Source organism: Quercus suber, unplaced genomic scaffold (assembly GCF_002906115.3).
Source record: "Quercus suber isolate HL8 unplaced genomic scaffold, Cork oak 2.0 scaffold_106, whole genome shotgun sequence".
In the NCBI taxonomy this organism is placed as follows: Eukaryota; Viridiplantae; Streptophyta; class Magnoliopsida; order Fagales; family Fagaceae; genus Quercus; species Quercus suber.
In genome coordinates, this window is record NW_027069571.1 from 641,395 (window position 1) to 652,266 (window position 10,872).

Consider the following 10,872-nt stretch of genomic DNA (forward strand, 5'->3'; position numbering starts at 1 on the left):
AAGAATAATAAAAACCATATGACTTTTGGGATCCAAGCCTTTTTCTTTATAAGTAAAACCCATGGATTTTTTTCTTTAAATCAATTCTTTTCTTAAATTCCTATTGTTCAAAGTTATTGCTTTTACAAAAAGAATTTCAAAAACATCATTTGGTTTTCATAAAACTTTTATCAACTCAATAAAAACCATAGGGTTTTTGGCTCTAAACCCCTTTCCTTAAAATAAAAACCCATGGAAACTTTTTCTTTAAATCAATTATTTTGTTAAATTCCTTTTGTTTAAGATTAGTGTTTTCACAAAAATGTTTTCAATACAAACTTTCCTCAAAACTTTTGTCATTTCAATAAAAACCATGGGATCTTTGGATCCAAACCCCTTTTCAAAAGAAGACCCATGGAAATCATTTTTTTTTTTTTAAATAACTCTTTTTCCAAAATTCTTGTGTTTCTATAGATGGTTGTTTTCGCCAAAGCACCATACGTGTGAAAAGGTCCCTGTGTGACCGTGTGAAAGGAATGATCTCCCTGGTTCCTTCTCTTCCCCCGCATTTCCAAATTCTCTCTCTCTGCTCTCTCTCTCCTCTCCTCTCTCTCTCTCTCTCTCTCTCTCTCACGACAGAGAAAAAAAAAAAAAAAAAAAAAAAAAGCATGAAGATGGTGGGTTTGCAAAACTGGGCTCAACCTCCGCAATTTATTTCATTTAAATTGCTCATGAGTTGGTACTTTAATTTCTCCAATGAAGTCTGGCCTTTCTATTTATTGAACTTCCTGGGTCTATTATCCTCCTATTTCTTGATTATTGAGGTGCCTTAAACTCTCTCTTTCTCTTTAGTTTCTTAATCATTTTGCTAATTTTTAAAGCTATTTGTTAATTTGTATGGTTCTTTTTTTTTTGAAGTTGTGCAAATTTTTTTCCAAAATTCCAAAGACGGCAAGTCTGTTGATCCTAGTCAGGGATGGGATCTACAAACGGACAGTGATTCTGAATCTCTCAGATGACAATGAGGTATTTTTTTCCCCCTATATTTGTGTGTGTGCAGAGGACATATTTTTAGTAGATTATGGCTTTTGGAATAGGATATAGTTGTATATGAAGGGAATTAGAGACAGAGGGAGAGAATGAGAAAACTGAAATCTTGTATATACCAATCTTTTTTTTATTTTTTGAGAATCCGGACCCGAAGGCCAAGCAAACAACCCTCATCTCTAACTCTCTTCTGACAAACCCCATATATTTCGGATTACATCACTAACAAATCCCACATATTATGGAACACTGTCATAGCTGTGTTGACTGCTGCCTAGATGAACATCACATGTGTAGACTATCTTAACATCCCCTTCAATCGAAGACTCGTAAGAGATTGCAAACGCCAGCAAGCTGGCTGAGCTAGAAACAACACAGGGTTTGAAGCTAAGGCAATCGTTGATTGATTGTCACACCGGAGTACCAGTGGAATAGAGAGAAAAGGTCCCAAATCTTCGGGTTTTCATAGGATAAATATTGGTAATAGGGGTCCGGGCTCTCACAAAGTGGGTGGGCCCCATCATGGAGCCCACCCACATTTTGAGTGAGCCCGGAGCACTGTTCCGTGACTAACTAAGTTTTTTCCGGTAATAGGATGAAGAGATGTAGCAGGGATGGTTGAGAAAGTGTCAGGTAAGATACTATGGATGATGCATATGATAGTAATGCCTCAGGAATGGAGTGCAAAGCTGGCTGTACAGGTGTAGCTGACTGTGAAGGTGTAGATGACTGTATAGGTGTAGGTAAGAGAGGCTGTGATGGTAATGTATCGATAAGGTGTGAAGTGGCAGGAGAAGGTACAATGGGGCAATGTACATTGGACAAAGACTGAGGTTCAACAGGACAAGGAGGTGGACCTAAAATAGATGGAGTGGAAGAAACAATGTAAATTGGTTAAAAATTAAGAATCAAAAGGAGGAGGTGCTGGACCTAAAACTGATGAAGTGGTGAGAGAAGGATTCGGATTGGGAGCTGGACCTAGAATAGATGGATTACGACCAGTTGTAAAATAAAGAAGTGAACTAATCCAAGTGTTCGTAGGAGATTGGGAAGGAGGTGCAGTGTCTTTAGGAGAAATAGAAGTATGATATGGAAAATAAGTTTCATAAAAAACATGTCTAGATGTGTCAAGTTTATTAGATGAAAGGTCAAGGCACAAATAACCTTTGGAATGAGTTGTATAGCCAAGGAAAACACATTCTGCAGATCTGAACTGCAACTTATGTTGATTATAAGGTCTTAGCAAGGGAAAACAAGAGCACCCAAAAGTTTTAAACTGAGAATAATCAGGTTTTTGACCAAATAAAATTTCCCAGGGAGAAGAGAAGTGTAGGGAAGGAGTAGGCAACCTGTTTATCAAGAAGATGGCAGTAGAAATTGGTACTCGAACACCTACAAGACTGAATTTGGATGAAAAATTGCAGCTTTTGGAGTGTGGGGAATGAAGTTGTTGATTGAACTTCGATGGATGGAAGTAAATTGGGTATAGACCATCTTTACTATGGCCCTAATAGAGGATTTTCCCCGAATGAAGTTCCTGTCTAGAGAACGAGGACTCATCAAAATAAAAGTTGCAATGATTATCTTCGCAACATTTATGAACTGAGAGTAGATTGGACTTCATGCCAGGAACCTTTAAGATGTGCCTCAGATGATTGAAGTTGAGAATTACCAATGTGAGTGACAGGAATGGTCTTGCCATTTCCAACTAAAACAAGAACACCTCCTCTATAGTTAGTAGGTTGTTGAAGATTAGGTAGATCATGTGTGAAATGATCCGTAGATCCTGTATTTGATAACCAGTAGTTCTGAGTTGGCTGGTATGAAGAAGAAGCCATTGCAGCAAGTTTGGCTGGTGGTTGTTTGCCTTGGAAAGCATAATTCATCCGATTATAACAATGAAAGGCAGTGTGTCCCATCTTATAGCATATCTGACATTGTGGCTTTTGATAGTTTGGTGTTGATGAATAATTGCCTTGAAAATTCTGAGGTGTTGCATTACATGGATTGCCTTGAAAACCACCTTGATAGAATCCTGATTCTGATATCCACCTCTATAGGTTCTACCTCCTCCTCTACCTCAATTATTGTTAGATCTTCCTCTGCCTCAATTGCCTGAGATTGACCATTAAAGGTTGGAGTAGATGAATTGTTGAAATTAGGCCTAGGGTCCAGTTCCAGTCATAGCCATATGGACTGGATCTTTGATGAGTTCAGAAGCTTGTTTAAGTGATTTTTCTTCAGAAGTGAGAAGAACATGAATCTGTTCATAGCCTATAGGATCATCCTTGGTTCGTACAGTAGAACTGAAAGAATAGTACTCTTGAGGCAGTCCATCAAGAATGATGTGGAGAAGCTCTTCATCTTCAACATGAACTCCTACTGCCTGTAATTTGTCTCTGCAATATTTGATCTTTGCCAAGTAAACTGCAATAGTATCATTGTTCTTCCTGAGGCTATTCAACTCTCTCTTCAGACCAGGTATGTTAGATCTAGACATAGACGTATACCTCCTCCCCAAAGTCTCCCATACACCTTTAGCTGTAGTTTGCCCAGCAACAACAAGAGTAAGGGCAGATTGAGATAGTATAGCACGAATCATAGACATCAAAGCACAGTCTTTTGTGTGGTAGGATAACCTTTTTCATCTCTAATGAATTTCTCAGGACATGAGAACAAGGATAAGAACCATCAACAATGTCAAGGAAAGAGTATGCACTCAGAGTGGAGGTGATCTGAAACTTCCATAGCATGTAGTTACTGTGATCAAGCTTTACAGAAACCAGGTTGCATATGTTAGAAAGAAGAATCATAAGAGTGTGAAGTGAGGAATTGTGAGTTAATGCTAGGTCTTAACAAAGAAGCAGACTGAGTCTTGTATATTCCAATCTAAGTTATACACTATGTGATCAGGTATTTATATACAGGGAAATGTTAACCAATGCCTGAATTGGTTTAGGAGCTATTTTTAAAAACATTTTACTGGGAGAATAATAAAACAATAAATGTTGTTAACAACTTTTTATATTTCCCATGAAAGAGGTGTCAAAATTTTCCTATTAGGGTTTATTAACAATTGCCCTAAGTACATCCGTTAACATAACCCTTATATAAATACTTTAGCTAACCCTCATCTCTAACTGCCTCTAACAAACCCCTTATATTTTGGATTACATCACTAACAAATCCCACACATTATGGAACACTGATACACATTTGTTGATTGACTAGATGAACATCTCAAGTGTAGTCTATCTTAACAGTATAAATGCAACTATAGTAGCATATAACACCTAGTTGGAAATCTAGAGGAATCTAGAGGGTTCAGAATTTAACAGTGTGTTTGGCAAAACAAGGGGAGGGAAAAGAAGTGAAAATTACACTTTACCCCCTAAAGTATGACCCCTTTCTCCACTTACCCACTAAACTGTGAGAATACACACTTTATCCCCCTAAATCATACCCCCTTCTACACTTACACCTAAAATATGGGAATGCATACTTTATCCCCTAACTATGACCCCTTTTACACTTTCCTCCTAAATTATAAGAATGCATACTTATTTCCCTAAACTAGTACCCATGGGATGGGGTGCAAAGTGTTACATGAGTAATAGTTTAGGGAGGTAAGTGTGCACTCTCATAGTTTAGGGGGGCAAGTGTTATGCATGTAATAGTTTAGAAAGGTAATGTATGCATTCTCATAATTTAAGGGGTAAATGTAAAAGGGATATAGTTTAGAGGTTAAAGTATAATTACTTGAGAAAAGAAAGGAAGGGGCAGGGGAGGGGATTGGGGAGAGAATATGGAAGAGAAAGTAGAGAAGTTATCTTCCCAAGCATTTGGTTTACAATAAGAAAGAGAGAAAGGAAATAGCTCATTGATTGAACCCACATATAAAAGCCCTTCTTCTCTCTCCATTTTCTCCCAAATTGGGAGGAAAGAAATTGGTGGGCCAGGGAGGGAAATAAAAAATCCGTCCCTTTTACTTTCCTCTACTTAAATTCATCTCAACCATACAATAGATTCCCTTTCCTTTTCCCCCACTTCCCTTGAACCAAACATAATGTTAAGGATTTAGGTTAAGCTAAGTGTGACATTAGTAAAAAGAGAAGCAAATAGGGTTGTAAAAGGTAAAAACTTGATGCCAAAGAGAAACCAAGTGAGTTTGATTTCTTGGCTCAATAATTCAAAAGGTAATGAGGGGAAAAAAAAGGGTGAGCAGTACACCTATCTAGCACAAAACAGTTATTATTATTATTAGTGAATGTGAGATTTTTTAAACTGAAACTTGATAATAGTAAAGCTTCTTTTATTAATTTATTAGATTTGATTCTCAATGAACAAATGGTGACTTGGCGTTTTGTTTAATTTGACTGCCACTGACTTGATATTCTTTGTTGTGTGTATTGGTGAGTGAATGTTATAGAGAATAGTTGGTAAAAGCATTCTTATCAAGGGTTTTATAAATGCTAAATGCCATTTTTAGCAACAAAACCACTAAAAACCCATCTTCATCAAGGATGCTAATCTTAAAAAAAAAATACAAGCTGAGCTGCAGTGAGCTTTCAAAGATGAAAGCTCACTGTAGCTCCCATCTTAAAAATATATATATATATATATATTTTTTTTATATGGTTCTCTCTCCTCTTTTCTTTAAAAAATAAAGAAAGTATAAAGAAAGTATATTTTAATGAAGTGGAAAAAAATATAAAACCTTTGATGTTGAGTGCATTGTAAAGTGAGTTGTTAAAATAGATTAAGTAGATTTTTGAAATGCTAAATGCTAAATTTTTAAAAATCTTTGATGAGGATGATCTAATGAGACACCACCATATTCACAGGTGTCTGGCATATGGAGAATCATCAAGTTCAACGTATCTTATTTTGGAGAACTTCGGACAGCTTGTAGAGTTTGGAAAGACCACTGTGCCAAGGTAGGTTTCTTCTCAATTATCAATTATCATGGATGAGAATATTTAGTTAATGATTTGTGCAATATAAAAGACCAGGCTATTTTATGAATCTGATGTACTCTCTGTTTCAGTTAATGGATTCCTTTATGTCTTAGGCCTTTTTAAAAAAAAATCAACGTAGAGTCAATTTTTTTGATTCAATGTTGACTGATAGGGAACATGACTCACATAGTTGTGCCTAGTTTTTGATAGTAAGCTGAATACAGATTCACCCCAATTTGAACCATGATAAACTTTGAGTCATGACTGGATATGCCATAAATTTGGCAACATAGAATATTTTGGTTTAGAATGGAAAAGTTAGCCTTTGTTATATTTTTAACGAGTTGTGATGAACTCGTTCTCTGTGTCATTCTACCAAATTTATCTAGGTTAAATATCACATTGCAGATCTCTTGCATTAAAAAAAAAAAAAAAAAAAGGAATTTCTAATTTTACTAGTACATCATCAACATATTACATGTTGATTATAATCGTTAATTGTTTTAAATACAACTTGGGAAATGTTGAAAAACCAAGAAAAACATAAGATCCTTGTATATCTCTTGAGATTCTGGATTGGGAATTTGGAATCGCTACCTGATTGGCTAGCAAAGTGAAAAGTGTTTTGAGTTGTTCTTGTTATTGGCTAGCAAAGTGAAAAGTGAAAAGTGTCATGTAGTAATAATGCATTTAATTCTTTGTTTTGTAGAGGGATGCAGTAGTGTACATTGTGAATGCTGATACCAGGAGGAACATGGAGCAATTTTTGGAGGCAAGAGGAGAGCTACATGCTCTACTCTCTGATGAAGAATTTGCAATTGTTCCGTTGCTTATATTATGCATGACTGAAGAACCTTCTTCTGCATCAGAAAATGAATTGTGTTCCCTCTTGGGCCTGTCAGACAAGACCACAGGGAAGGGTAGGGTAAACCTGTCAGGAAATGCCCGTCCCCTTGAAGTTTTTAAGGTTGAACCTCACAACATAAATCAGTATCTAAATGCTATTGAGTGGCTATCTCAGTACGTCAAGAAGTAGGCGTTAGAAGGGAAGACTGTTTCAAGTAGAGATTCTGGGTGCACTGTCAGTTAAATTCTTGATATCTTATTCTTGATTTTTGATTGCCTGCTGTAACAAATACCACATGAGATCCATACTAAGGAACTCTCCTCTACATTATTATTATTATTATTTTTTTTTTAAATAGAAAACACACAAACTTCATTAATAAATCAAAGCAAAAGATACATTATGGAGAAGAGTCTGTTCACTAAAAAATCAAAGATGCCTAAAGCATGTTTAGTTAACAGGTGAAACATGCATATTGCCATTCCTACGAATGTGAGAAAATAAAACATTACGAAATTCATAGGAAGTAGCTTGCACCCTGTAAATCAAAGAAGCAATCAAAGAAGGAGCATGTGAATTTTCATGAAGAGCTTGAACGATATTAAGAGAGTCCCCTCCATATCTTTAAGAAACACCAAACCAGATTCAAAGGCCTTCTCTTCAACTTCAATAGCTCCCAAAGAATACCAAAATTTCTTGCTAAGACCTGTAATAAAGTTTCCCACATGGTCTCGGATAACAACCCCAAGTCCAACTTCCTTTTTATTCGAAAAAACAGCCCCATCCACATTAACCTTATAAAAAGGAAAAGACGACGGCACCTATTAAGAAACCAGATTCTGAGAGGGCTTCACCGGAACTTCCACAGCTGCCCAATACTCCTCCAAGTAACGAGTACACCATAGAATCAACAGCTTCCCATTCTTCCTCAAACCCCCATGACAAACTTCATTCTTATTTGACCAAAGCGCCCATACAATTGTGATTGCCACTGCGTTATCTTCACATGACCACTTAAGCTTCCATCAGAATAAACCATAGGAAATCCATAAAACACCTAAACTGCACAGTAGCTAGCTCATGAAAATTTCTGAATAAAGCCCATGTCTCACGAGCCTTAGGGCACTCCAAAAAAAGATGAAGCACCGATTCCAAATTATCACCACATTCCTCACAAGCACCCTCTTAAGAGAACATGCATGTGAACCAGATTAGCTTCTGTTGAGAGAATATCACGAACAGCCCTCCAAATAAAATGGGGGATCTTGTGAGGAACTTGGATCTTCCAAAGCTTTCTCCAAAACAGCCGCATACCATCACCATCCAAACTTGAAGCACCTCCAATAGTCCTATCCAAATCCATAGCAACTTTATAGGCACTCCTAACCAAAAATAAACCATTTGAAGTCTCTGGAGCAAATCCAAATTCCAACCTTTATCTTCAACATCAATCAGATCACTGACCATCGAGACCTATGGAGAAAGAACTCTAGGTGAGAAAACCTTATATGAAGAGTTTGGAACCCACTTATCCTCCCAAATCCGGACCTTTTGTCCATTACCAACACTCCGTCTCATCCATTTTTTTAACAATTTCTTAAGCTGCAAAAATGCTTCTCCAAACGCATGAAGGCTTATTTCCCAAAGAGGATTGAACAAAATCACAATTTTTAAAATAACGTGCCTAAAAAACTCTATAAACAAGAGAATTATTGGCCAATTGAAGTCCCTGGCCTTGTTTTGCCAAAAGAGCAAGATTAAAGGGTATTAGAAGTTTGAATCCCAACCCTCCACACGATTTAGGCACACACATCTTCTCCCAACTTAATCATGCCATCTTTCTTTCCTCCTTTTTTTTCCCACCAAAAATTTCTAATCATATTAGCCAGATCATCACAAAGGGAATCAGGAATCTTAAAACAACTCGTGGTATATGTTGGAATCGCTTGTGGAACCACCTTAATCAAAATCTCTTTCCCAACTTTAGAAAGCAACTTCTCATTCCATCCAGATAACTTTGTAGCCGATTTTGTTGGGTTTTACATGTGTGAATGAAGTCCTACATTGAATAATGATGAGAAGAATGAGTGGTTAATATAACATAATTGAGCACATGCTCATTAGGCTTAGACCTTTTGGGTTAAAGTATATCTCTATATGTTATATTAATTATTTAAGGAAGCTCCCCAAGGTGTGTACTTGAAGCCCTTTCGCAAGTGGAGTAAGGCAGGTCCTTTTCACAGTTGGAGCGGGGACGGCAAACGATCTTGGCAAAATGCCCAACAAAGGAGTATTATTGCTAATGGTGCTAGACAACAGTGAAGTGTAAGGTTCCCATGGAGGATAAAAGACGTGTGGGTTGATACGTGGAGGCCCATAGATGATGCACTAGTGAACGAAAAAAACCCATTTAGGCAGACAAAGGGTCATTTTGCTGTAAACCTCTAGAGAGAATGATTTTATCTCTAGGTTCATCGTTAGTACGTACAGAATAAGAAACAGAGGAAATACATTGCATAATCAAACTCCTCCACCTAGAATTGAAACCCAATTTTTCCATGGTTTTATCCAAACAAATCCATTTCACTATATCATACGCCTTACTCATATCTAGCTTCAAAGTCATCTCTCCAATATTTCCCCCTCCGTTAGAATTAATGTGATGCACAGTTTCAAAAGCTACCAAAACATTATCAATAATTAACCTACCATGCACAAAAAGCACTTTAGGTAACTAATAAATTTGTGTAAAACTTTTTTAAGTTTATTAGCAAGAACTTTTGAGACCAACTTGTAAATCACTTTACATAGACTAATAGGGTGATAATCAGTAATACAATTAGGATTTTTTTTTTTTGGCACTAAAACAATATGGGTTTCATTAAACTTTGGTGGAATAATACCAAGATTAAGAAAATCCAAAACAGTCTTAGTAACAACATTTCCTATAGTAGGCCAAAAGTGCTAGAAAAATAAGAGCAGCATACCATCCGGACCTAGAGTTTTAAGAGAATACATCTATTTAAGAGCCCTATGAACCTCCATGTCTTGAAATTCACCGGTGAGTCTGATATTCATATCTTGAGAAACCTTTGGAACAATGGCCTCCGACAATTCAACAAAATTTGAAGGGCAAGAGGACTTGAAAAGATCAGAATAATAATTAAGAACAATACCTCCATGGCTTTATCATCATCCTGCCAATTATTATCTTCATCCAACAGCCCCTCAATTATGCAATTTTTCTAAAAACGGTTAGATGCTTTTGAGTGGCAATAGCCTATATTTCTATCACTAGCTTGAAACCAATTTAAGCGAGATCTCTGATGCCACATTGCATCTTCTTTGTCTAGCCAACAATTAAGCTCCACTAGAGTATCCCTCGTAGAGATAATATTTTCAGGCGAAACCGGTTGCATCTCTATCCACTGTAGATGTTTTTGTGGATGGGCAATATTAAAGATAATTATCACCAGCTTCCCTGTCATTAAAACGCTGAGTAATAAACTCTTCCCTTCTTTATGAGAAAGAGAAAGTTGATTCCACTTAAGAGCAAGATCATCCATAACTAACAAGAAAACTGTTTCCCAAATCCTACAAGCCTTAACAGTAAACTAGTTACTGCAAGGAACGAAACATCTTCCCCAAGAAAATGAAGGAAACCAACTACTACAGCCTATAAAGTTGAGAGCATCAACCTTCACAGCGGAGAACGTAAAGAGGAAATTTTTTTTCCCAGGAAGTTAAGAGCAATTACATTATTATGTTATTATGTAGATATTAAGTTATATGTTTTAACATTTAACTACTTAAAATTTAAATTTTCAAACCAACCACTCTGCCCTCTCAAACAACTTGTGACATGAGAAGATAAAACACAATGGAAAACATTTTGTCATGGAACTGGAAAGTCTCGGCACCTCTATAGTCTATACCCATTAAGCCAAAGTTTTCCTAACCAAGCAAAGTTTTGATGAAGAAGAAATTAACGTACAAAGGTACAATCATATGCATAACTAAATTTGAATTTAGTAAAATCAC

General features: G+C 36.6%; 1 protein-coding gene across 1 annotated transcript; it reads left to right on the forward strand.

Moving 5' to 3' along the window:
- The first annotated feature begins 622 nt into the window (after positions 1–622).
- Positions 623–7,178, forward strand: LOC112005684 (small COPII coat GTPase SAR1A). The gene is made up of 4 exons (XM_065775184.1): positions 623–803; positions 898–1,005; positions 5,871–5,963; positions 6,694–7,178. Exons 1-4 carry the CDS (start codon positions 648–650, stop codon positions 7,018–7,020), a joined length of 684 nt encoding a protein of 227 aa, XP_065631256.1. The 5' UTR covers positions 623–647; the 3' UTR covers positions 7,021–7,178.
- Positions 7,179–10,872: the final 3,694 nt, after the last annotated feature.

Coding starts and splice junctions, on each gene's coding strand:
- LOC112005684 (XM_065775184.1), top strand. CDS start 648: ATGAAGATGGTGGGTTTGCAAAACTGGGCTCAACCTCCGCAATTTATT. Junction 804..897: donor CCTATTTCTTGATTATTGAG/GTGCCTTAAACT, acceptor TTTTTTTTGAAG/TTGTGCAAATTTTTTTCCAA. Junction 1,006..5,870: donor ATCTCTCAGATGACAATGAG/GTATTTTTTTCC, acceptor CCATATTCACAG/GTGTCTGGCATATGGAGAAT.